This window comes from Podarcis cretensis (genome assembly GCF_951804945.1).
Source record: "Podarcis cretensis genome assembly, chromosome: 11".
NCBI lineage: Eukaryota > Metazoa > Chordata > Lepidosauria > Squamata > Lacertidae > Podarcis > Podarcis cretensis.
This window is the reverse complement of record NC_137180.1, coordinates 55,760,696-55,785,978: the sequence shown is the minus strand read 5'-3', so window position 1 is coordinate 55,785,978 and position 25,283 is coordinate 55,760,696. Positions and strand designations below refer to the sequence as shown.

General features: G+C 46.3%; 1 protein-coding gene across 2 annotated transcripts in view; it reads left to right on the top strand.

Moving 5' to 3' along the window:
* The window catches only part of LIPG (lipase G, endothelial type), a gene marked incomplete at its 3' end in the record, with an annotated part of 28,088 nt that extends 3,255 nt beyond the window's left edge, over positions 1–24,833 (top strand). Inside the window, exons 2-10 of one of the 2 annotated variants that reach the window (XM_079994961.1) lie at positions 2,239–2,432; positions 5,150–5,329; positions 6,559–6,670; positions 8,676–8,900; positions 9,950–10,192; positions 17,261–17,381; positions 19,151–19,369; positions 20,426–20,530; positions 22,256–24,833. In XM_079994961.1, coding sequence (XP_079851087.1) covers positions 2,239–2,432; positions 5,150–5,329; positions 6,559–6,670; positions 8,676–8,900; positions 9,950–10,192; positions 17,261–17,381; positions 19,151–19,369; positions 20,426–20,530; positions 22,256–22,277 — 1,421 coding nt within the window. Of the gene's footprint in view, positions 1–2,238; positions 2,433–5,149; positions 5,330–6,558; positions 6,671–8,675; positions 8,901–9,949; positions 10,193–17,260; positions 17,382–19,150; positions 19,370–20,425; positions 20,535–22,255 lie in introns of those variants that run through there. The other variant, XM_079994962.1, reaches the window with a different exon arrangement.
* Between the last annotated feature and the right edge of the window lie 450 nt (positions 24,834–25,283).

The window sequence follows — 25,283 nt, the reverse complement described above, 5'->3', positions numbered from 1 at the left end:
TCCATTTTTCTGAATTAATTCAACTAAACAGGACTTTGGATAAATGTGCAATTGATTGTTACTGTTTAGAAATTCATCGTGTTATTATCTTCCTTAGCCGGTTGTGCAAATGGCTATTCTGAATCATGAGTTTTATAGTTTAGGGTAGGAGGGATTGGAATGAGTTTATGAAACCAAGGGAAGGAGGTGGCCTGAGTAAGTTCAGGAACCACTAAGCTAGAATCTTGGTGTAAATTTGGATGAGAACAGGTTGGCCTGCCATGGTTCTGCAGGAGACTATAAGATCGTGCACACGTTATGCTGCTGCTGAGTCAATGTTCATATCATAGAATCCCAGAACTGGAATGGACTGCAAAGGGCCATTTAATCCAACACCTTGCAGTGTAAGAACCACACCTAAGATTTGGACTTTGCTTCCATTCTGTCCTCTACTTGTGTTTAGCATCCTGTATGCACCTAGCCTCTGTGCATACCAACTCTGTGCACAGTTTCAGGCCCTGGCACTGAAATTTGTGGGTCCCCAACCCCTTCATGGGGAATTTTGCAGGTCCTCGGGCACCCAGTTGGCACTGGGTGATTTGGCACAGTTCTCAGTTGCACCCAAGGAGCCCACCTGCATGCAGCTTAGGACTGTGGCTGCATTAAGATGAATGCGCAGAGAGAGCGTGTGAGGCTCGTGGGCATGATCCCCTGTCCCGCTCTATGCTTGTCAGCTGCACGTGGCGGAAATGTGTGCACAGTCCTTAAGTGTGCATATTCCCCAACTCTCTACACCTGCCCCCTAGGCAGGCAGGGGCCCACAGCAGTCCGTGAATGGGTGGGTTTCAGGGTCTGGATATGATCTGACTGTTGGGAGTGGTGGAGAGGAGATAAATTATGTTTTGATGTGTGAGCTTGCACTGCAAGGAGCAGGGGGGGGAACTGTGCCTTCCCAGACGTTGTTGCTTGACTCCAGCTCCCATCAGCCCCAGCCAACATGGCCGATGGTCAGAGATGATGGGAGTTGTAGTCCAGCTGCCTCTGGAGAGCACAGCATTGGCTAGCCCATTAGAATTCCTGCTCCATGACTGCAGTCATGGGGTTGTTGTCTATCACATGACGGTGTATGTTTTGACTCCACAGAGTGGGAAGTGACAGAGACAGGATGTTTGTGTTACTGTGTTCCGTGAAGTGGGACTATTGTCTTTGTTCTTTCTCTTTGCTGTCTGATGCTAAGGAGAGAGGAAACCATGTTGCAGTGCTCCGTGTGTGTTTATATGTAAATAAAGTAGATTAGCCAAAATGCTGAGTTGCTGAGGTCTGTCATGCAAGCTGCGAAGGCTCTGCGGATCCCTAAGTGTGCCGATGTCTGTTGGCATTGGTCACTGTGATCTTCGGGCTGAAGAAAGCTTTTGAAGCTCCCGAACGATCGACCAGGAGGGAGAGAACATGCCAGTTGGGCATGTGTCTCTACCAGGGTCCTACTCAAGTGTAGGATGAGCTCCTGACAACCCCTGCTATACCTGGTTGTGGACAATGTGATCATGTAAGCTTGTAGACTTTAGCTCAAAGTTGTGGGCCTGTGCAGATGAAATGTGGGCCCACCTGCACATATGAGAAAAGGGTAAGGTAGAGGTAAAGGGACCCCTGACCATTAGGTCCAGTTGTGACCGACTCTGGGGTTGCGGCGCTCATCTCGCTTTATTGGCCGAGGGAGCCGGCGTACAGCTTCCGGGTCATGTGGCCAGCATGACTAAGCCACTTCTGGTGAACCAGAGCAGCGCACGGAAATGCCATTTACCTTCCTGCTGGAGCGGTACCTATTTATCTACTTGCACTTTGATGTGCTTTTGAACTGCTAGGTGGGCAGGAGCTGGGACCGAGCAACGGGAGCTCACCCAGTCGTGGGGATTCGAACCGCCAACCTTCTGATCAGCAAGCCCAAGAGGCTCAGTGGTTTAGCTCTGGTTAGCCAGGAGATGCTAACCAGTAATAGGGTAGCCATATTTCAAACAGTGGAAATCCGGACAGAAAAGCTGTTAAGCTCTTTCGGCGAAATCACAAAAAAGCCGCTTTTGAGCTATTTTCATCGAAAATCGGCCAAAACGGCACTGCCAACATGGGCTGCCATATGCCCGGATTTTACTGGACAGTTGTACCGATTTCCACCCAGACACTGCTGCCGACTGCAGTATTCTGGATCTGTCCGTGAAATTCCAAACGTATGGAAACCCTAACCAGTATGTGCTTATGTTTCAGATGTTGGCGTTTCTCAGCTGCTAAAGCCAGCAGAACCGCCGAAAGTTCTCAAGCTGCCGGTGAAATTCAATGTCCGCACTTCTAGGGACCTAGAAGACAAAGGCTGCTATCTCACTACGGGCCAAGACCAGCATTTGGAAGACTGCAAGTTTAACGTCTCTGCTAAAAGCTTCTTCGTTATTCACGGATGGGCGGTAAGTAGAATAGAACTCTTTGCTGCTTCATGTTGCTCTTAGCATAAGAGGAACTCTGTGTGTGTGTGTGTGTGTGTGTGTGTGTGTATCCTATGGCATTTTGGGTATGGGTTGTTGATCCTCTTTCCATTGTTTTTAAAGCCATAAACACTTGAAGAGGCAAACCAGTTTTTCACTTGGTTTGACTTCATTTGAGGGCTCTAGGCGAAACATTCTGCTTGGTGCTGAGTAACTGGGAAAGTAGTGCCCACAGAGGTGGCATGGGTAGGGCATCATTGATCTCCTGGCTTACCAACACAGTGTAAGGTTATATCATATTACAAAATCTGGAAGTAAGAATTGTTGGAGGAAATGTGGAGTGATGGGAACATACAGTCATATGTGGTGGGATTGTCCGTTAGTTAATGAATTCTGGAAACAGATTGATATAGAAATATCGGGAATTGTGGTGGAAATATCTAAATTAATGGTTCTTATTAGCCTGAGTAGCACCGAGTTAGAAACAAAAGAGGAATGTAAATGGGTAAAACTGATGGTAATTGCAGCCAGACAGGTTATAGCAAGTAATTAGAAAAATGCAGAAGAGCTAGGGGTGAACCAATGGAGGGAAAAATTGAAAAATATTATAATCTTAGAATATCTAACTGTGAAGAAGCATAAAATGAAAGGGTTTATTGTGAGTGAGAAGGAGGAGGATTGGTTTGAGAAGATATTGAATTAATTTGGGCAGGTTTGAACAATTTGGGGCAATTAAAATGTTAAAAGTTAAATAAACCTTGTGGAGGGAGGAGTGTTAAGGTATATACAATTGTACATATGGTTGATTTGAATATGTTATTATTGATTATGTATACCCAATGTATCAGCCGCCTGGGGGGTTTCGCTGTTTGTTTTCACTGTTTGTGTTTTGGTTGTTGGTAAAAAAAATAAAAATAAAAAACCAACACAGTGGGTGACTGATGCTCCCCAAGAGGGAAGGCACGTGGAGCTTGGCTTGATTCAATGCACAGTGTGAGGGGCATCAAATTGGCTCTGCTGCCATGCACCACATTGGCCCAAGCTACCTGCCCCTTTCCCTCTCTGTACATGCCAACGACCCACCGTGTTGGAAAGCCTGGAGAGCAACAGTAACTTTGCCTTATGTACCGATCTGAGCCTTGGCGTTAAAGCCCATGGCAGAACTCGTGAGCTGGAGTTCTACATCTGATGGAGAGGGCCAAGACAGCTGCTGAACTCCAACTCCCATTAGCTGCAGCCAGCATTTCCAAGAGTGGGGGATGCTGGGCGTTGTAGTCCTGCAACTTCTGGAGGTCCTGTTCTACCTGCTGTGATATTAGTCAACAGTTGCCGTTCACTCCCTGGACTAGCCACGCACCCCACTGCCAATGTGCTCTTGCACTCGCCCCATCTGTGCAGTATGTGTGGCAGTTCTATGCACAGACCTCCCCTATGTGTGAGGAAACCTGGACAGCTCAGTTGGTTAGAGCGTGGTGCTGATAACGCCAAGGTTACAAGTTCGATCCCCCTGTGGGGCAGCTGCATGTTCCTGCCTTGGACTTGAAGATCCTCAGGGTCCCTTTCAATTCCACATTTCTATGATTCTTTGAAACCCTTTGGTGAACTTATGTAGGAAAGGCAGGTGTCTGTGAGGGACTCAACACTTCCTAGTTAATTCCTGCTGGCTTTGATATTTGACCTGAGAGCTTCCTGATTCGCAACTTGGTGTTGTTTTTAAAGCCACTAGCTTTAGAATAAGGTGTGAGAGATGAGGTGACTGGTGTTAGGTGACTCCTAGCGTGAAATTCTAAACCATAACCCTCTCTCAGGCACTTGGTTTGTCAGTTCTAACCTTTGGCCAAAACCCTCAAAGGATCCCAACGCACCACATTAAATACACTATAAAAACCCTGCTAGAAACACGTAGGCACTGATTCCTCTCAGTCCTCAGAAAGCCAAGATACTTCTCTTAAAAAATAAATAAATATTGCAAAGTAAATACATCAATACCAAACCATACATAAAGAATAATATAAAAAAGAAGAAAAAGAAAAATGCAAAGAGAAGTAGATAGTAAAGAATAAAGAAAAGTATAATATTTCAATACAATAAACACTATTTTACAAAATAATAGTAATAACAGACTTCCACCACTCTCACACTTCCTTTCACATTTCATATTTTATCTGTATTTCAGTATTATTTTCATCTTAATATATAGATATGTATATATGTATGTTTCCCCTTTTCCATTCACAAGATCATTCTAGACACAGCCAAATTTTTACATTAGAACCTTGTCTTTCTAAATAATCATTCAAGCACATTCCTTCTTGACTGTATTCATTGGCTTTAATATTATTATATCCGTCAATTTGGCCAGTTCCAAATATTCACATAATTTACATAACCATTCCTCTTTGGTTGGTACCTGGTTACCCTTCCAGGACTTAGCCACCTGGATTCTCGCCGCTGATGTCGTGTACAGAAAGAATTTAGTATTTTCTCTAGGAATATCACTATTCAATATTCCCGAAAGATATGTTTCTGGTCTTTTGCTATGTGAAGTTCTTAGTAACTTTTTATTTCTTCATGGATCATGTCCCAGAAATTTCTGATCTCGGGACATGTCCACCACATATGGTAGAAGGTTGCCAAGATACTTCTCTTGCTGGTCCTCCTTTGGCCAGAAAGGAACTAAACATGGATTCTTCTTCCAGATGACTGGCATGTTTGAGAGTTGGCTGGGGAGCGTCGTGTCGGCCTTGCAGGAGCGAGAGAAGGATGCCAATGTGGTGGTGGTCGATTGGCTCCCTCTTGCCCACCAGCTATACACAGATGCTGTGAACTACACCCGAGTGGTTGGGAAGGAAGTGGCCAAGCTGCTTAACTGGTTGCAGGTAACTTGCAAGCCGGAAACCTCCCATTTCCTGAGCAGCAAAAACTGCATGGGAAAGCGACCATTGCTCCAGAAATGTCAGCCTGGATGCTGCAGGACCTGGCAGGGGATGCCATCTTTGGCATCACACAGCAGGCTATGTGCCAAGCTGTTGATTGGTGTGATGGGGCAGGTGGCATTGCTGATGCTGGCACTTCTCATCCCATGTAAACTGAAACTGCAGGTACCAGAGCCATTGCCCAGAAACCCAGGGTGCGTAATCTTCTAATGCTATATAACAGGGATGGTCCTGAAGGTGGTGTTGGGCTCCCATCAGCTCCACCATGGTCAAAATGCAGTTTATACAACATTTACATAAAAAGAATACATACGTACAGATGTACTAGACTCAGAATAAGGCAAATTCCACATATCCATAACTGCTTATTTTAATCCATAGTTGCTGATTGGTACGGCTCTTTTTGGACTTTAACACTTCAGACTGCAGGGAAAAGATGGCAGCTTTGAGTGGGCAGCCACCAGGAAGATGAGCAGAATCTGCCTTGCCCATGACATTGGGTTCTAACCTTACCCCTGGCATGCTTGCATTTTACAGACGCATTGGGAAGCACTGTGGCTCCCCCGCAGCTGCCATGTAAAATGTCCCCAAGGGGCTGTCCTTGAACATTGACTCTGAATGCATAGTTTTGCTCTTACGTCTTTACCTACCATTGCTTGGGAGAACTTGGCCCTGCTTTTGCTTCCCATAATAACAGTTCCGCCTTCTGTTTCTTGGGGGTGGAAAAACCTGCATGAAGCAACTTGCACCACCTAAAGCTGAGGGTGTAGAAAACAAGGATTATTGGCCAAAGGCATCGAATGTTCCTTGCGTCATCAGCTGAAGGCACAGCGTATTTCGTAAAGCCAAACCTTTCCTGTTCCTGTGTGCACCCTTTGCGTACTCCTTTACCATGACGATTAGCCATGAAGGCTGCGCTCTGCCCTCCGGAGTTGGGAAACACCAATGCTTCTGAATACCAATTGCCAGAACTGGAGAGTTGCTCTTGTATTTGAATGCTGCTGGTGGGTTTCCCAGAGGTGTCTGGTCGGACACTGCGAGAGCAGGATGCTGGCCTAGTTGGGCCATCAGCTTGAACCATCAAGCTCTTCTGATGCCCTTACTAAATTCTGTTCAAAAGTGTTCTTCTTCCACGAGTGACTGGCTTGATCCTGTTCACACTGCTCTTGCAGGAAAAAGAACGCTTCCAACTCCAAAACGTCCACCTGATTGGCTACAGCCTGGGGGCCCACGTTGCTGGCTATGCTGGGAACTATGCTATGGGGACAATTGGCAGAATTACAGGTAAGCCAACCAACTTCCCCCTCGCCTCCTATGAATTCGTGTGCGTTGTTGCCTTGTGGTTTTCCGAAACTGCTGAAAGCCCCATCCTCTGCTTGAGGCAGGTTTGTGGCATGTGACACACCAGGTGAATCCTGAATCTGCATGCACAGCCTCAAGGTAAGTCTCGGCTGGAACAGTTTTGCATTTGGCTGGAAGCTACTCCCAGACAGGCTGGGGTGGTTTGAACTTCCCCTCTCTGCTTGCCTGATGGTGTGGCTCAGACCATGCTAAGCGTGTGGCTCGGTTTGTTAGACCGTGGTTCTGATGTCGCCAATATCGCAGGTTCGATCCCTGCATATTCCTGCTCTGTGTAAGGAACTGGTTGTAAATGAGGATATTGTGGGAATGTTCAGGGAGGCAGGAGAGGATATATTGTTTATTAATATCCTTCCTAACTTGCGCTAGCAAGTTCCTTCACTTAGCAGAGTTTCACATTCCCCCTTTAAACGCACAGCGGATAACTGGTTGCAGGCTTGTGTAAGCCTCTCACTATGAGGTTCCTGGTAAGATCCCTTATACTCCTCTTAAAAGAATAAACACGCCACAACCTTGTGTAAAGTATATAAAAGAGGTTTACTCACATTCAATTTACAGTTGGATCCCTGAAGGCAGACTTAGTTACAAAGTATATAGATGTGGATCTATCCCATATAGGAACAATCCCAGTGCCCTATGTTGGCTAGAAGCAGTCTCTAGCTAAAAAGCTGTTCCAACAATGGAGGAAGTCAAAGAGAGAGTGTGTGCAGTGTGCCTTGTCCTTTTTGTTACCTGGACAGGTAAGGTCACACCCACCTCTAGTCACATACAAAGGAAGTATGCCCCAGCCAGGAGGAAACAGGAAGTTTTCGACTGGCTGGACCAAACATTCCCCTGCATGTCCACTCTAGGAAAACAAGGAATGTTGTACTTGACTGCTACTTATGCATCACATCCCACAGATAAGGGATGAGGGTTTCCCCAAAGGCAGAAGGAGCAATTACGGAAAGATAACAGAAATGTCATCTTAGCCCAGTGGCTTATTGCACATCCACATCCACTGCTGCTTGCAGCAAACCCAGAGCAGTAGTAAAGACCCTGTGATCCTTGGGGTGTTGTAGAACAACAGTTCCCATCATCCCTAACCATTGGCCGTGCTGCACGGGACTGATGGGAGTTGGAGTCCAATAGCCTCTGGGGGTACTCAAGGTAATCATTCGTGACTCAAGGCCTGGCAGGAGAACGGGGTGATAGAATGGATGGTACCGTTTTCAGAATGCAGGTGTGCGTGGCCAAAAAATTGCCAGTTCACACATGTTAGAAATAGTGATTTTTAAAATGAAGTTGAAATTAGGGGAGGGGTGATTGTTTAGCTTTAGCACCTGAACTGCATTCAGCAGCACACACCCCCGGTCAGTTCCTGGAATCTCCTGTGAAAATGACTGGAGATGGTAGGAATTGTCCACAACTCTGAAGAGCTGCTGCCACTCAGAATAGGCAGTGCTGGTCGGAGTGGGGAAATAGTCTGGCTTTAGTATACTGTAAGGTAGTTTCCAGGGACGCAGGTAGCGCAGGGACGCAGGTGGCGCTGTGGGTTAAAGCCTCAGCGCCTAGGACTTGCCGATCGAAAGGTCGGCGGTTCGAATCCCTGCGGCGGGGTGCGCTCCCGCTGCTCGGTCCCAGCGCCTGCCAACCTAGCAGTTCGAAAGCACCTCCGGGTGCAAGTAGATAAATAGGGACCGCTTACCAGCGGGAAGGTAAACGGCGTTTCCGTGTGCGGCTCTGGCTCGCCAGAGCAGCGATGTCACGCTGGCCACGTGACCCGGAAGTGTCTCCGGACAGCGCTGGCCCCTGGCCTCTTAAGTGAGATGGGCGCACAACCCCAGAGTCTGTCAAGACTGGCCCGTACGGGCAGGGGTACCTTTACCTTTACCTTTAAGGTAGTTTCCAAGGAAATACCTGCATCCATCTCAACTGTATTCCTCTGCAGGCTTGGATCCAGCCGGCCCAATGTTCGAAGGAGTTGACCCCAACCGACGCCTCTCTCCCGACGATGCAGACTTTGTGGACGTCTTGCACACGTACACGAGGGAAACGCTGGGGGTCAGCATTGGGATCAAGATGCCCGTGGGTCACATCGACATCTACCCGAATGGAGGAGACGTCCAGCCAGGCTGCGGCTTGAGTGATGTCTTGGGGTCCCTTGCCTATGGAAGTAAGGCTTTCTGCTTGTATTTTGGTGGTGGTGGGCAGGCGGGGGGGGGGTCACACAGATTGCTAACTCTGCCACATCAGAGTAACTTGCCCTTGGTAAGACGCTGTCCTCAGCCTAAGAAGATGCAAACCCTCTAGTTGCAAAATACTTCCTGGCTTACATATATTAAACAGATGCATAGGTGTGTAGGAGGAGGGGATTATTCATTGCAAAACCTGATATGCTAGTATGCAGATCTGGGAAAGCTATGGCGGTGTAATGACTAACACCGAGGGATGAGTCAATATGCCCCTGGTTTGCTTTCTCCCCTGCTATGAATTCACTATGTGAATTCTTGAGAAAGTCTCTCTCAGCCTCAGCTCCTCTGTTATAAAATTAAGGATGAGGAAGAAAAAATATTTCATTCATGAATCTCTTCCCATTAGACAACTTGAAGCAATTCACAATGTAATAACTCAGGCATCCTCAACCTTCGGCCCTCCAGATGTTTTGGACTACAATTCTCCTCATCCCTGACCACTAGTCCTGTTAGCTAGGGATCATGGGAGTTGTAGGCCAAAAACATCTGGAGGGCTGAGGTTGAGGAAGCCTGGTTTATAGACACATCAAGCTATGCTGACATACTTCTACTTATCTCCTCATGAAACCATAAACGGACTCCTGCCTTTCCTGGCCAATGGGATAAAGGCACTTGTGTGATCTGGCAAGCATTTGCCAAATTGTTTGAATCCTATTAAAATGTTAATGAAAAAATAAAGCCATTTCGGTTCGTGAAACGACTGAAGATTATTAGATGGCCTATATTTAGGCTCTGCATTGCATTTTCGGATGCCTCCTACAACGTACGCTTCCGGTTGCAGAGCAGAATTTCTGGCCAGAGGCCTGCCTGGTCCGTGGCCAAGTCTGGCTTGCGCTAAACTACAAAGGACCTAGAGATCTGTAAATCTTGCTGCACGTGTGCCTGCCTTTCCACCACGGAGGTGGAGAATGCTAAACGGCTGGCTTGTTGCCTTATGACTGTTTTCCCTCCTCCCTGTCTGTCCATCTAGATATCGGGGAAGCTGTGAGGTGCGAACACGAACGGTCCGTGCACCTCTTTGTGGACTCCCTTGTGAACAAGGATAAGCAGAGCTTTGCCTTCCAGTGCACGGACTCCAGCCGCTTCCGCAAGGGCATTTGTCTGAGCTGTCGCAAGAACCGCTGCAACGGCATTGGCTACAACGCCAAGAAAATGAGGAACAAGAGGAACACCAAGATGTACTTGAAGACGCGGGCCGACATGCCTTTCAAAGGTAGGCCCCTTTCTTCCTTCAGCGTTCCCGTCAGTCACGGAGAACTTCCGTTTTTATTTGCAGAGGAAGGCAAGCCAGAGTCTGAAGCACTGGAGGGTCTCCTTGCAGATCCCAGCGAAAAGGTTGCATCGCTGCAATGGGCAGGCTTCCCTTGCTGAGATGCTGAACCATTGACTTGGGAATGCGGGGCGGGGAGGGCAGTGTGCCTTGGGGGTCATCACTGAGGGGGGGGACCTTTGGCGCGCCACCTGCCTGCGACTCCTAAGTCTACCCCCAGCCATCAAGGAAGAGGTGGAGCTGCACCACCTTCCTGGCGGCCTTCGCCCCTTCCCCCTTCCCCCTTCGTTTTGACAGCTTAGGGGAGGCTTGGGAGTCACACTGTTGCCCCTTGTTCCCGGGCTGTTTCCGGGGGGGGGGGGGAGCCTCCCCCGAGCTGTCAAAAGGAAGAGGGAAGGGAGGAAGGCTGCTGGCAAAGCGCCGTTGCTCCCTCCCCCCCCCCCCCCCGAGAAAACAGCCCGCCATGGGCAGCTTCCTCCACCCCCATGGGTAGTAGTAGTACAACTCATGCAACACATTGGCGACTAATATACACACAACAATTACCAAAAAAAATTATACATTCTTTATCAGTCTTCTGAGAGAAATATACAAAACTTTGTGCAAAGCCACAGAGACTTATGAACTACCCAGTCTAAGATGAACTTATAATGTCTGGTTTCAATGGATTTTTCAAATGCTTAACTCAGTCTTTTGTTTTCTTTATCTTTTTACCTAAAGCATTTGAAAAATCCATTGAAACCAGACATTATAAGTTCATTTTAGACTGGGTAGTTCATAAGTCTCTGTGGCTTTGCACAAGGTTTTGTATATTTCACTCAGAAGATTGATAGAGAATGTATCATTATTTTGGTAATTATTGTGTGTATATTAGTCGCCAACATGTTGCATGAGTTGTACCACCCCCATCCCATAGGTGGCTCACTCTGCCCCCCTGGGATGCTCGCCCTGCCCCCATGGCCCTGCCCCCAGGTGCACAGCATGTGTGCCGCTCCAGGTGCTGGAACAGCTAGCTCTGCCTCTGATCTTTCCTCTGTGGGCCGTGTCTGGCAGGTGGACAGAGCTCCCTACCTATCAACCATCTGAAATCACAGTGGCACCAAGTGATCCGTTTTTAATTTAGAGAAGAAGCGAGCAAGAAGTGACATGATAGGAGTTTATAAAATTATGCATGGCAGAGAGAAAGAGGATGGAGCAGGGGTTCCCCCCTCCCTCTTTCATAATACTAGAAGTTGTGGACTTCTAGTGAAGCTGAATGTTGGAAGATTCATTGCAGACACCAGGAGGTCCTTCTTCACACAGTTAAACTATGGAACTCATGTCTGCAGGAGGCAGTGATGGCCCAAACCTGGATGGCTTTTAGCCACAGTTGGAGGCAGTAATATGAACCCCGCTTCAGATTCCTCAGTCTTGGCAAGTGGGGCTGGTGTCCAATCAGGGCAGGGCCTTCTCTGTCGTGGCACCAGCCCTATGCGTTGCCTCACCAAGCCAGGTCTGTTGGGCCCCATTGTTTTGCTGTTTCAGGGTGTGGGTGAAGACCTTGCTTTGTTCTTGTGCTGCTGGAATTTGTCAAATGGATAGCGTTTGCTTATTCATTTGAATGTATCTGTGGGGTTTTTAGGGCATTAATGTGATTTCATTCTGTTTTTCGTTGTCCCTTGGCTGCCTTATAGTGTCTTTGGAGAAATAGGTAGGATAGAATTTCATTTTTCTTTTTGGTCTTTCTTTAAAGAAAATCAGGGCAACAGCCAGCCAACTTTTGGGTTCTTGGTGGGAAAAAAAGCCATCATGACATTCATCTAAAAGCTTAAAGAGACATTACATGGGTGATGATCTGCCAGTGGTTTCTTGATAAAAAGCAGCTGTGGAGAGCTGTAATTAGGAGCAGGGGATGGGTGTGGAAAAAGGGATTCTTAACCATTTGTGGGAGTGGCAGTTTTGAGCTGAATGGATGGGAAACGGGAAACGAATACTTTTTCAATTGCAGCAGCTCCTTGACTGTTCCTAGAAAACAGCTTCCCTAACTTTCCCAAGAAACCTCTGCCTAAATGCCTACTAACTTCTACTGTCCCCTGCTGCTAAACCCAGTAGCCTCTCCATCGCAAAGTCTGGGCTTTAGCTTAGGTGATAAGGTAAAGGTAAAGGGACGCCTGACCATTAGGTCCAGTCGTGGACGACTCTGGGGTTGCGGCGCTCATCTTGCTTTATTGGCTGAGGGAGCTGGCCGGCGTACAGCTTCCGGGTCATGTGGCCAGCATGACTAAGCCGCTTCTGGCGAACCAGAGCAGCGCACAGAAACGCCGTTTACCTTCCCACTGGAGCGGTACCTATTTATCTACTTGCACTTTGACGTGCTTTCGAACTGCTAGGTTGGCAGGAGCAGGGACCGAGCAACAGGAGCTCACCCCGTCGCAGGGATTCGAACCGCCGATCTTCTCATCGGCGAATTCCTACGCTCTGTGGTTTAACCCACAGCGCCACCCGTGTCCCTAGCCTAGGTGATGAGTGCCCCCAAATGGGAGAAAACGATGCCTCCGTCCTAGGCAGATCTGCGTTTTCCTACCATTGCAGATGTAAGACATAGCTTGCCCACTAATAAGTTGCTTTATCCTTGCTTACCCCATCAGGTGTTTTTTCTCTCTGTAGCAAGGCTACATAGTCAGGGATGTCAGAAGCTGTGGAGTCCTACAGCATCTGTAGGGCCACAGATCCCCTCCCCCATAATAATAATAATAATAATAATAATAAATAATAATAAATAATTACTTTTAATATTTATATCCTGCCACTCTGGGTGGCTTCCATTACATGTTAAAATGTAATAAAACATCAAACATTAAAAACTAAAAATCTTCAGGAATACCTGTCTGGTCTGGTTTTCCTGCCCATTGATTTTAGAGAAGTATTTGTATTCAGCACCTGCTTCAACTGCCCTGGGTTCCTATTGATAGAAATTTAATAAATGGCCACAAAGTTTTTGTTTAGGTAGGCCTACCCAGATACATAAATCTGGAATGCATGTTAGTATGCAATTTTATTTTGTAATGCTCATTTTCTTAACTGCTGGTCTTGTTCATACTCTTGACGTTTTTATAGCCAACTTGCTTTTTAACTTTGGCCCTTTATCGACAATTTGATGCATATTTTAGATTTTACAGACCACGTGCCCCAATGTGGTATACAAATTCTGTTCATTCAATGCGGCCTTGCTCCCTGGTAGCCCCACTAACTCTTAGTCATTATAAGTGCATCATTGCTGTTAGCTTTTATTCCGAAAAGGAAACTTAAGAAGCCAGAGTACAAAACTATATCAGTTTCATAAGATGACCCTGACGGTCGCCAGATTCTGTGTACAGATCTGTAGGAGCAGACTATCCCCGGACTCAAACTAGTTTGTTAAGAAAATTCCCAAACTCGGTTCCATGGGTGACTCTGGGTCATCTCTCTGCAGGAGCTTATCTTAAAGTTTTAAATGTCTATACGCTTATCGCATTTATAAATTTATTGCTGTACATTGTTTTAAATGTTTGTTTTCCTTCTGGGATTGTACCCCCAAGTGTGTTGTATAAGCTGGTTTCCAACCATAATTAATTATCTGTCTGTCTGTTTATCTATCTATCTATCTATCTATCTATCTATCTATCTATATCTGTATCTGTATCTGTATCTGTATCTGTATCTATATCTATATCTATATCTATATCTATATCTATATCTATATCTATATCTATATCTATATCTATATCTATATCTATATCTATATCTATATCTATCTTCCTCTATCCTCTATCCTCTATCCTCTATCCTCTATCCTCTATCCTCTATCCTCTATCCTCTATCTATCTATCTATCTATCTATCTATCATCTATCTATCAGTTTAAGGATGTGTTTCCATTCGTTTTCCCCTCGCAAACACCTCAGGATATGCTTGGGACATCTCCCCCAATCTGTTGCCTCCCAGATGTGTTGGACTACAGTACAACATCCATCATTCCCCACCCAGCAATGGTCAGGTTGAGGTGGGGTGTCTCCCTTTGGACACCAGAAGGCTGTATCTGAAATGCGTTGATGGATCTCTCATCAATGGTGCGCCAGACAGCATCAGGGGCTCCCATGACTATGAGTTCCCAGACTTTTAAAAACAAAACAAACCAACCACTTTAAAAGAAATTTGGTTTCTCGGCAAGCTACTTAAAAAAACCCTTCATTCAGATATCAAAGCCCATGCATACGTCATATTTTAAGTAACAGTGATGTAGTTTTGATTTATTGTTGTGGTTTGAATTTCCAGTTCACTCCATCACGTTTTATATTGATATGCTGCTTGGAATTGAGTTTTAATGAAGAGCAGGTTATGAATTAGTTAAATAAAGTTTTGGGGGTGTTTGTTAGTTTTAGTTAGTTTTTTGAGCAAAGTTCAGTGAAGCCAGATGTAAAAAAAAAATATTGTTGGCTTTTGTTTTGGGGTCCAGCTCGGCATTTATTCTGCTTTTGGATTTAAGGGGAGGCAAGTGAAGGAAAAAATCCCATTTTGCACCAGTGCCATATTACAAAAATGGTGCACTCTAGACCAGGGCTTTGTTAGCCTGTTGGATATTCCATCCTTGGTCAAAATGTCATTGATCTCCATTGTTAGGGAAAAAATAAATCAAGTGCAGAACCAAATGCAGGTATCCTCATCTGTTCTACATCCTTCCCATGTGCCACCTAACTGGAGCTCATAGACCTACCGCCATATGAGAACTTCTGAGTGGAGCTTGTGGACCACCTCTGACTTAGAGGCTGATAGATGTTGTTGGATTACCATTCTCATAATTCCTAGTCGTTGGCCATGCTCACTGGAGCTGATGGATGTTGGCATCCAACAAAATCTGGAAGGCACAACATTGGCTACCCGTATTCTAGCTTCAAAGAACCAGCTACCCATATGTGTGTGTGTGTGTGTGTGTGTGTGTGTGTGTGTGTGGAGAAAATTACATTATTCGAGCAGCCAAAATGAGAGCAAGGGCTGTAGCTCAGTGACAGTGCACCTGTTTTGCGTGTAGAGGGTCCCACATTGATCCCTCAACATCATTTCTGGGTTGCAGAGATGGGAAGAAGGTTACATCAGACCAAGAGTCTGTAGCTAAGGAATCTATTTCTAGCTGTGGCCAGACAGGTGGCTCCAGGAAGCCAACAACTGGGGTATGAAGGCACCAGATGCTGCGGACAGAGCTAATTTGCTTCCAGACCCCATATGACCATCATGGCTAATAGCCACTGATGGACATTCCTCTATGAAGAAGAAGAAGAAGAGTTTGGATTTAAGGAGTCTCAAAGCGGCTAACATTCTCCTTTCCCTTCCTCCCCCACAACAAACACTCTGTGAGGTGAGTGGGGCTGAGAGACTTCAAAGAAGTGTGACTGGCCCAAGGTCACCCAGCAGCTGCATGTGGAGGAGCAGAGACGCAAACCCGGTTCCCCAGATTATGAGACTACCGCTCTTAACACACTACACCACACTCTCTATGAAGCCACTGGTTGATTCTTATGAGAAGAGGAGCTGGAGTAGATGGTTCTAGTATGGTTCTTCTTGAGGATGGGTTCTGCTGGTTTATCAAAGACTGTTCTAAGGAACCCTAGAGTACATTAGTGTCAGGGACTCAGGGATGGAGGAGGGAACCCTGGGTCCTAGGGCTGTAGACCCATTCTGGTTAGCGTCCATCTACTGTGGGGCTTCAGGGCTCTTCGTGAGTGCTGAAGAGTGTTCTAGCTCCCCTGTTGGAGGCTGTATATCTCTGAACATCAGTTGCTGGGAATGGGAAGTGTGGAGAGCCCTGGTGCATTCAGCTCCCACTTGCAGGCTTCCCGTAGGCATGGCCATCTGTCATGCTTTAGTTGGGATTCCTGCCTTGCCGGGGGTTGGACTAGATGACCCTCATGGTCCCTTCCAACTCTACAATTCTATGATTCTATGAACCCAATGGCCACTGCCACTTCTTGCGTCGGTGGTGCAGGTGACACGTGACACAGTTTGCACTGAAGCCCAGGTTGCTGAGAAAATGTGTCCCTTCTTTAAAGGGGAAATAAAGCCCTATACGGCCTAGGACCCTCGTACCTACGGGACCGCCTCTCCTGGTATGTCCCACAGAGGAACTTACGGTCTGCAAATAGAAACATCTTGAAGATCCCAGGCCACAGAGAGGTTAGGCTGGTCTCAACTAGAGCCAGGGCCTTTTCGGCCGTGGCTCCAATCTGGTGGAACGCTCTGTCACAAGAGACTAGGGCCCTGCGGGACTTGACATCTTTCCGCAGGGCCTGCAAGACAGAGCTGTTCCACCAGGCCTTTGGTCAGGGCGCAGCCTGACCCGCCTCCTCTGGCAATCTGCACAGAATTTTGCTTAATGGTTGCCATCAATTTGATTTTAATTAATTTTTATAATGGAATGTTTTTAGAATCGTTGGATTATTTTGATTGTTGTTAGCCACCCTGAGCCCAGCTTCGGCTGGGGAGGGCGGGATATAAATAAAATTTATTATTATTATTATTATTATTATTTATTATTTTAAGTGAAATCTGAATGTCCCAGCATGGGGAGCGCTGGCTCTGCTCCCAGCAAAGAGCTGTGGTGGGTCTGGGAGCACTGTTGAAAAGAGCTCTGGATCACAAGCGGCAGACTAAAAACCCTCCCCTCGAGGAAGCATCCCAGCTTGCCGCTTCGCAAGGGTGCACCCTTCAAGTAATTTGCAGGTGTAAATGGCCAGTCGTTGCAGGAGACCAGAGAAAGCTGTCCTTCCTCAGGGGAAAATGATGGAAACACAGCTGCGTTTCTGGTTCCTCATCTATGTCTTATCTGCTCCTGATCAGGGTTAATGTGCACAGAGTCCCAGCAACGTCACTTGGCAAAGACTGGGCAGATCCCGTGCCAATTGGCACTTGCCTTGCAAACCGCGTCTGTTTAATGGGAACAAAGGATTTGTAGCCCTAATCTTGGCTCTGCATTTAAGTGTCTTCACTTGTGTCTCTGCAGTTTTCCACTACCAGATGAAAATGCACGTCTTCAGCTACAAAAACATGGGAGAAACAGAGCCTACTTTCTCTGTTACGCTACATGGCACCAGTGGGGACTCCCAGCCCCTGCCTCTGGAAGTGTAAGTGGAGAATTACAAACATCAATCCTGCACACTCTTTCAAGTCTCTCTCTCTCTCTGTGTGTGCAATTCCTGAACCTGTGACTGAGTAGGCTGGTTGCTCCAGATTGGAGCGGGGGCGGGGGGGGGGCTACTTCTCCCTCTGTGCAAAAGTAGCACCTGAGGACCTCTTCAAAGGGGGAAGTCCCTGCAAGAAGAAAGTCCCTGCAAGAAGAAAGCTAATAGCACAGGGAGTTGGCTGGGCTAGTTTTCTTCTTGCAGTTAATTTAAAAAAAAAAAATGAAAGAGAAAAAACCATGCAGTGGTTTATTACACACACCTGCAACCTAGTTCATTTCATTCTGTCACCACCATGCTCCCCTGTCTCATTTTGCTGTGTTTATAGGCCAAATCTCAGGGAATCGCATTTGTGTGCAGGTAGATTAAAGCTGACAAAATGGACTACCAGATCAGTGGCTTTCAAACATTTTATCTCAAGGGAACTTTCTTCATGTCATGCTCTTTCGATGAACTGGTGCGTGCATGTAATTGAATTAATGTGCTTCACAGACAGTTCCTCAGTATACTGGCGGTCACACACTCTGTTTACGCTGGATATTGTCGCCAAGCACTAACTGAGTGCACACCTCAAGCTCTTTTATCTGAATGCTAGTGGGGAACGAGGCAGGCCTGCAACAAAATGTTGCAGTGTGAAGTGCTCCCTTTCAGGGTGCCAGGCAGCCATGCCCTTGCCCCAGATATTCCATTCCATTGCCCCCCCTGCTTTTCACAGCCTAGGACCCTTGTACCTACAGGACCGCCTCTGCCGGTATGCCCCTGGAGGACCTTAAGGTCCATAAATAGCAACACCCTAGAGGTCCTGGGCCCTAAGGAAGTTATATTAGCCTCAACCAGAGCCAGGGCCTTCTCAGCACTGGCTCCGGCCTGGTGGAACGCTCTGCCTCATGAGACCAGGGCCCTGCGGGATCTGATTTCTTTCCACAGGGCCTGTAAGACAGAGTTGTTCCACCTGGCCTTTGGTTTAGAATCAGTTTGACTCCCTCCCTCCCTCCCCCTCTTTCTTTCTTTTTTCCTTTCTCCTCCTGTGATGAGGCTGCATTTTAATGTTTTAATGTCGTATTTTAATCTTGTTTTTAAAAATGCATTTCAATCAACTTGTTTTTATTATTGGTTGTTAGCCACCCTGAGCCCGGTCTTGGCTGGGGAGGGCGGGGTATAAATAAAATTTATTATTATTATTATTTTCTGTCCTTTCCCCTTCCGATGGTGAGTCATTTCATGGCCACTGGGCACACTTAGTCCCACCCCCTCTTCACTCTCGTAGGAATTGCCACTGACATATTTGATGGGAAGTGGTGAATAGGTTGCCTTTCATCCAAGCTCCATGAAAGACAAGCTATAATAAGTAAATACAACCCTTAATAAGTTTGATTCCCTGGAGCACCACTTAGAAAATGGCTGGACAGGATGAACCACGAGACAGGTTTTTGAGAACCATAAGAATATAAAAAGAGCCTGCAGGATCAGGCCAATATCCCATCTAGTCCAGCATCCTGCTCTCACAGTGGTTGAACAGTTGCCTCTGGGAAAACCAGCAAGCAGAATTCAAGCACAGTAGCACTCTCCCCTCCCTGTTAGCACAACGGAGAAAGAAACCACAATCACTAGCTTAGCGTTAAGTCAACTAGGGGTGTTTCGCCGAAACCATAACAAGCAATATGGGTTGCTCCCTGCCTCTGCACTTCCTTAACAAAACGTCTTATTCTCAGGTTTGAGCAGATTGGCCTGAACTACACAAACACCTTCCTTGTCTATACTGAAGAAGATGTTGGCGATGTCTTGAAGATCAAGCTCACCTGGCAAGGATCCACTCAGTCCTGGTACAGCTTGTGGAGAGAGCTGAAAATGTACTGGACTCGGCCTGAGAATTCGTCCAAGGAGCTCCAGATCAGGCGGATCCGTGTGAAATCTGGAGAAACTCAGCAGAAGTAAGCCCAGGGCACTAAGCGATTGAATGACTGCAAGCTCTGATTCAGACAAGATAATAGGATATGTTTTTGGGCTTGATAGAAACTCCAAAATCATCATCCTGCGACGTCTCTTTAAGTTGTGTGTATTAACTTTTGAGTCACATCAGCTCATGTCACAGTAAACCGTGGTTAACGGATTACCATACATGCAACAGTATGGGGTGTTTTGCTCCTTTCCATTATCACACATGAGAAAGCAACCGCAATCCCTAGCTTAGCGTCATGTCAGCTGAGGGATGGGGTTTGTTTCATGCAAACCATGGTCTGTTAGCCGCGACCAGACCTCTGCTACAGATTGTGTTTTGCAGGGAGAAAAACAAACACAATTCCTTATTTGGACAAAAAGCTAAGTCTGGGGTCCTTGTTTCCCTTGTGATAGTGGGAGGAGCAAAAAACAACAACACAGACTGAAGCATCCATGGTCAACTGTTAGCTATGGTTTATCGTGATGAGGCCATCATGGTAAACCAAGCAAGGAGACTGCAGGCCTTTGATCTCCAATAGCCTGTGGGTTAAACCACAGAGCCTTGGGCTTGCCGATCAGAAGGTTGGCGGTTCGAATCCCTGCGTCGGGGTGAGCTCCCATTGCTCAGTCCCTGCTCCTGACAACCTAGCAGTTTGAAAGCACATCAAAGTGCAAGTAGATAAATAGGTACTGCTCCAGCGGGAAGGTAAACGGCGTTTCCGTGCACTGCTCTGGTTCGCCAGAAGCGGCTTAGTCATGCTGGCCACATGACCCGGAAGCTGTACGCCGGCCGGCTCCCTCAGCCAATAAAGCAAGATGAGCGCCGCAACCCCAGAGTCAGCCATGACTGGACCTGATGGTCAGGGGTCCCTTTACCTTTACCCTTACCCTTATACAGCCAAAGGTCTGTATGCATATCCACTCTCTGCAAATATAGAAGCTGTCTTCGTAAATCAAACCAAGCTACAGTGTTCTGTTCCCCAAATGGTCAGCTAGATACTTTTAGTCTTGGGACTGTAGGAGTTACATATTTTCCTTTTTTGGTTCAGGCTCACGTTTTGCGCAGAAGACCCCCAGAAGACCAACATATCTCCTGGCGAAGAACTCTGGTTCATAAAATGTCGAGATGGGTGGCTAAAGAGGAACCAAACAAGGTAAGCCTTGACAGGTCCCCAAAGATGAATGTGCTGTTGGGTAATGGCTATGGGTCAGTGGCAGAGCAAGTGCTCTGAGTGCAGAAGATCCCAGATTCAGTCCCCAGCATCTTTGGGTAATGCTGGGAGAGACCTAGCTTGAAACCCTGCGCCCCAGGAAATACTGAACCAGATGACCCACTGATCTTACTTGGTGTAAGACAGTTTCCTATGCTCTTCTCTGCAGTACAGGAAGAATGCCATTTGTAGGCATTTAGCTTGTGCACATTCAGCTTTACACATGTGGCAAACAACTTTTTAAAGATTAAAAAGGGGGTGGGATTCTGGGGGAAATGACTTTGGCAATCCCACCTGCCACTGAACCCACTGGGTTTTGACTATACAGTGGACGCTCGGGTTGCGAACATGATCCGTGCGGAATGCACGTTCACAACCCGCAGCATCCGCAACCTGCAGCGGCGCGTCTGTGCACACGCGGGTTGCGATTCGGCACACCTGCGCATGTTCAAAGCACGATTTAGTGCTTCTGCGTATGCGCGACTGCCAAAACCCGGAAGTAACCTTTTCCAGTACTTCTGGGTTTCGGTGGTCCGCAACCCGAAAAAACACAACCTGAAGCGTCTGTAACCCGAGGTATGACTGTACACAATTTTTGCTTCAGGCTCAATCCCTAGAACATAACTGGTGCAAACATTGCAGGTCTACCGTATTGCAAAGTGTAACCTTTCATTGCAAGGCTCTCTGTTGACCTGGAGTTCAAGTAAACATGAAAGCCTTGGAAGTTCCTACCATGTTTTGCTAAGATAACCAAGTGGGGCTGCCTTTACTTATGCCCCTACTGCCTTGGAACTGAATGCATAGTCTCTGCTAGAGGTTTTCCTCAGGCTCTCCTCCCTGAAACTTTACTTTCAGGTCGTCCAGATGTTGCTGGACTACAACTCCCATCTTCCTCCCATGCTGGCTAGGACTGATGGAGTTGGAAGTGCAGCGACGTTCAGAGGGTCCTACAATGGCTACCTCTGCTTCTGCTGGAAATGCCATGCACTGAGCTGAGGAACGTCTGCATGCGTGCTCTGAGTATCAGTTCCTCCCCACAATGCATGAAGATACTGGATGATATAGCTCATTTTTTACAGTATAAAAGTAGTTGTACTCTAGAGCATCTTGACTGCTGTGGGCAATATTCAGCTAAATTATTTGGCAAGCAGAATGACTTTCGCTCATCTCCTTTCCTCGCACCATCGGCAAATCTGCTCCAGAGGGTTGAGGTATATTGCACAACAGATATAGGAGGTGCACAGGGGTCAAGGAGGGTGGGGGACTTCCTTTGCACAATCAGAAGTTATTTTGGTGTGTGGGCACAGAGGGGATATCATGCAGCAAGTGATGCAACTCTGAATTTCACTTGTCAAGTGAGTTTTAATGTCTGCTTTAGAACGTCTCTTAACTGTCCCGTGGGATTTGAGTCAAGTCTTGCCAACGGAATGCTTTTATTGTAAGGCAAGTTTAACTTTTGTGTAGCTTATGGAAAGCTCCGTTTTGTGGTTTTCCAGTCCTCAGCAAGTCTGCTGCCAATTAGGTCAAACCACACATTCCATAAGTTTCCACGAATGTCAGATTTGGCCCCGTGAAGACTTCTCGCCATTTTGCAATGTTGTCAGACTATATGAAATTTCATTCAAGCCATTTAAATCTTCTCCCCCCTGCTCCCTTCTCCACCTTTAGATCAGTATGGAGCATGCACTGAAATGTCCTTCTTGGATGACGTTCTTCATTCATCCAGGACCTAACCAGCCAACTCAACTGGCGAAGGCAACTGCAGAAGACAAGCTCTGGGTGAAAAGATGTTGCTGCAAACTCTTTTTTAATTTTCTTTCTTGCTAGCACTTGCAACAGTTTGCTGTTTCAGGATGGATGTCCTCATTTCCAAGAACTGTGATGACATGGACATTATTTCTAGCAAAATCGGAGCACCACATATTTATGGCTTCAGTGGCTACCCTTAATAACTCCCTCCAACTCCCAAGAGCCTGTTACTAAACTTATCCTTCTTAGGGAGAGTCCTTAGGCACCTAAACCTCTTTATCCTGATAAGTTTTCATGTGCAAGCTCTGCCTTTGCACCATACTTTTCTAAAGGCTGATCTTTGCATTTGGATCAAACATGTGGCGAAGAGTCTTGGATACTGTATTACTTCAGACTGCAGGAATTGGGGCGCACATTTTGTCTCCTTTCCTCAAATCAAAATCCGCTTGTTTGTTCAAAACTATAAGGGCTGCAAGAGCTGTTTCTAGCACATCTGAGAGGCAGGCTAGTTTTCAACATGCAGGAGGATTTATATGTGGGGCAGATATTCAGACACATCTTCCCACTTAGACACACATGCAGTGTGAAATGGTATATGGCAGTAATTGTTGTGCCATGTGTCTTTCCTGAATATTCAGATCACCCCTGCCTAGCGCGTAAGGAAGTTGAAACATTAATGTGACGGACACTGTGTGTTGATTCTCAGCCGTAGTTTTTACTATTGTGTGGTGTTTTGTTGAAAGGGAAGCACACAAGCTGATCTTAAAAATTTCATGCATTGTTGAGGGACTTGAATTTCTCCAGGTGATTTTCTACACTACCACATGGGAAAACATTGTGTATACAGGAAGCAAATACTCATCACTGTGATAGTGGCTTCCATTTCCACCTCCAGCTTACACAATTATGGGAGTTTGAAAGTATGAGCCAGCTTTTTGAGTACCTGAACTACCGAGTGAATAGTGCTTAGGTATCTACATTTACCAGGGAAAGAGAGGGGGATGGGATTACAACTACCTCCGTTCCATTTGAGTACAAAAATTCCCCAGATAACTTCTCTTTAATCACTTCACCCTGCACTCACACACTAAAAAAGATGCCCCTGAAAAGCTATATATATGTATTTCAAAACAAACTAGCATTCTAAACAAGCTTTGGTTTTGTGATGCAACAAATGCATTACAGCAGAATGTTGTTGTGTACCCCTGTAAGGATTCCAGCCATCCCTGGCTTCAGGTTACTCCATTCCATAACCCCTCTTTGGTTTTCCATTCTGCCCTCAAGAGATGCTCAGCATTCTGTTGTCACTGGGCATGCTCCATCCTTATTGGGTCTTGAAGCCCTGTGCCTCAATAATCTCCCTGCCTGTTGTTAATCTCACTGCTTTGGCCCATGTATGGATCAGTCCTTGGAGAATGAGTTCCCTGTTACAAAAGAATAGGCAATTCTTCATCTTGCGGCCAGTTTCATGCTTTTTTAGGTCATGTCCTTTTAAACTCAGCCATCCCCAAGCTGCAGACTGTTAACAAAACTGCAAGGATGCTGGGAGAGATTGATTCAGTAATAACCACAGAGGCTATGGCAAAGTACCCACCCAAAACACGCACCCAACAAACAAGGTGACTCGCTACATCTCTGTGACTTAGCACAATGGTAACCTCCTGCCAGTCAGCTACACGCAAGCTGGCTGATCAATTAGTTATGATTGCAAGATTCAATCATGCACATTTTCAAACACACACATGTAGGGGTGCCATATTTCAAAAAGTAAAAACCAGGACACCTCAAAAGTTGTTGAGCTTTTTTGTAGATAGACTTGCCTAAGATCCACGACAAAACGCCGCCTTTCGGAAATTCCTCCCAGATGTTAATTCCGCCTTTGAAATCCCGATAAGATCTGGGAAATTCTGGGCATATGGCAGCCCTACACACACACACACACACACACACACACACACACACACGTATTTGAAAATGAGTGAAGTGTACCTCCAGTTGCAAAAAAAGTGCCTTGGCCATAAAAAAGTTTGTGAAATGTTATGTACAAATAGGCTACTACAGAATTACCCAGTTGGAAGCACACTGTTGTGCACTGGAAAGCTAATGTTGGTTGGTATGAGAGCCGTCTGGATGAGGGGAACAGCTGCTGTTTTTTAAAAAATGCTTTTCTCTGAGCACTTTTCAGTTGTTCTCTAGTCCTGCCCCAACCAAAGTCAAGATTTTTTTCTTGGTCCCATAGAACTGAAGCCTTTGGCCACTTAGCTGTGATACGGGTGCCACATATTTATTCAGTGGCGCTGAAGCCTTGTGCAGTTTACTGTGTATATAATGGGTTTTGTAAAACTTCTACCCCTCCCTATTTATTGTTTTTCCAGATGTGTGTTTTTGTACATATGTATAAAGAGTCTAACTTTTTTTGAATCTAACAAGTTTTTTATAAGCTTGAAGTGAAAAAAATAAACTTACGTGATTTCTTCTTTTTTGTAAAAAAGAAAAAGTGTTGTATTCCTGCTTCCTTTTATATGGGGATTGTTTTGTGTTCCATTACCTGAAAACATTTTGTGCAAGGCAAGCCCAAAACTTTGTCAGCTAACTAAACCACACTTGAATCAGGTGTGTCTGTAATGCTAAGCCAAACTACGGCTTGGCGTGAATTGTGTAGGTTTGTGGAGAGGAGATTGCAGTTGCCAGCTAAGCCTTGGCTGGAGTCTGAATCCAGGTTTGAGGTGTGTCTCGCTCAGGGCAAACCATGAGCTGCAACCCTGGTTTATTATCGGTTTACATCTCAAGGACCTAAACCAGAGGCCATGCACTAAGCCAAACCTGCAATGTTACAACAATGTAATAATAAAATTACAGTCATACCTCGTTTTGAGGCCAGGATCCATTCCAGAGACCCGGCCGCTAGCCGAAAAGGACGCGGGGCAAAGCGCCGCATGTGCGCAGA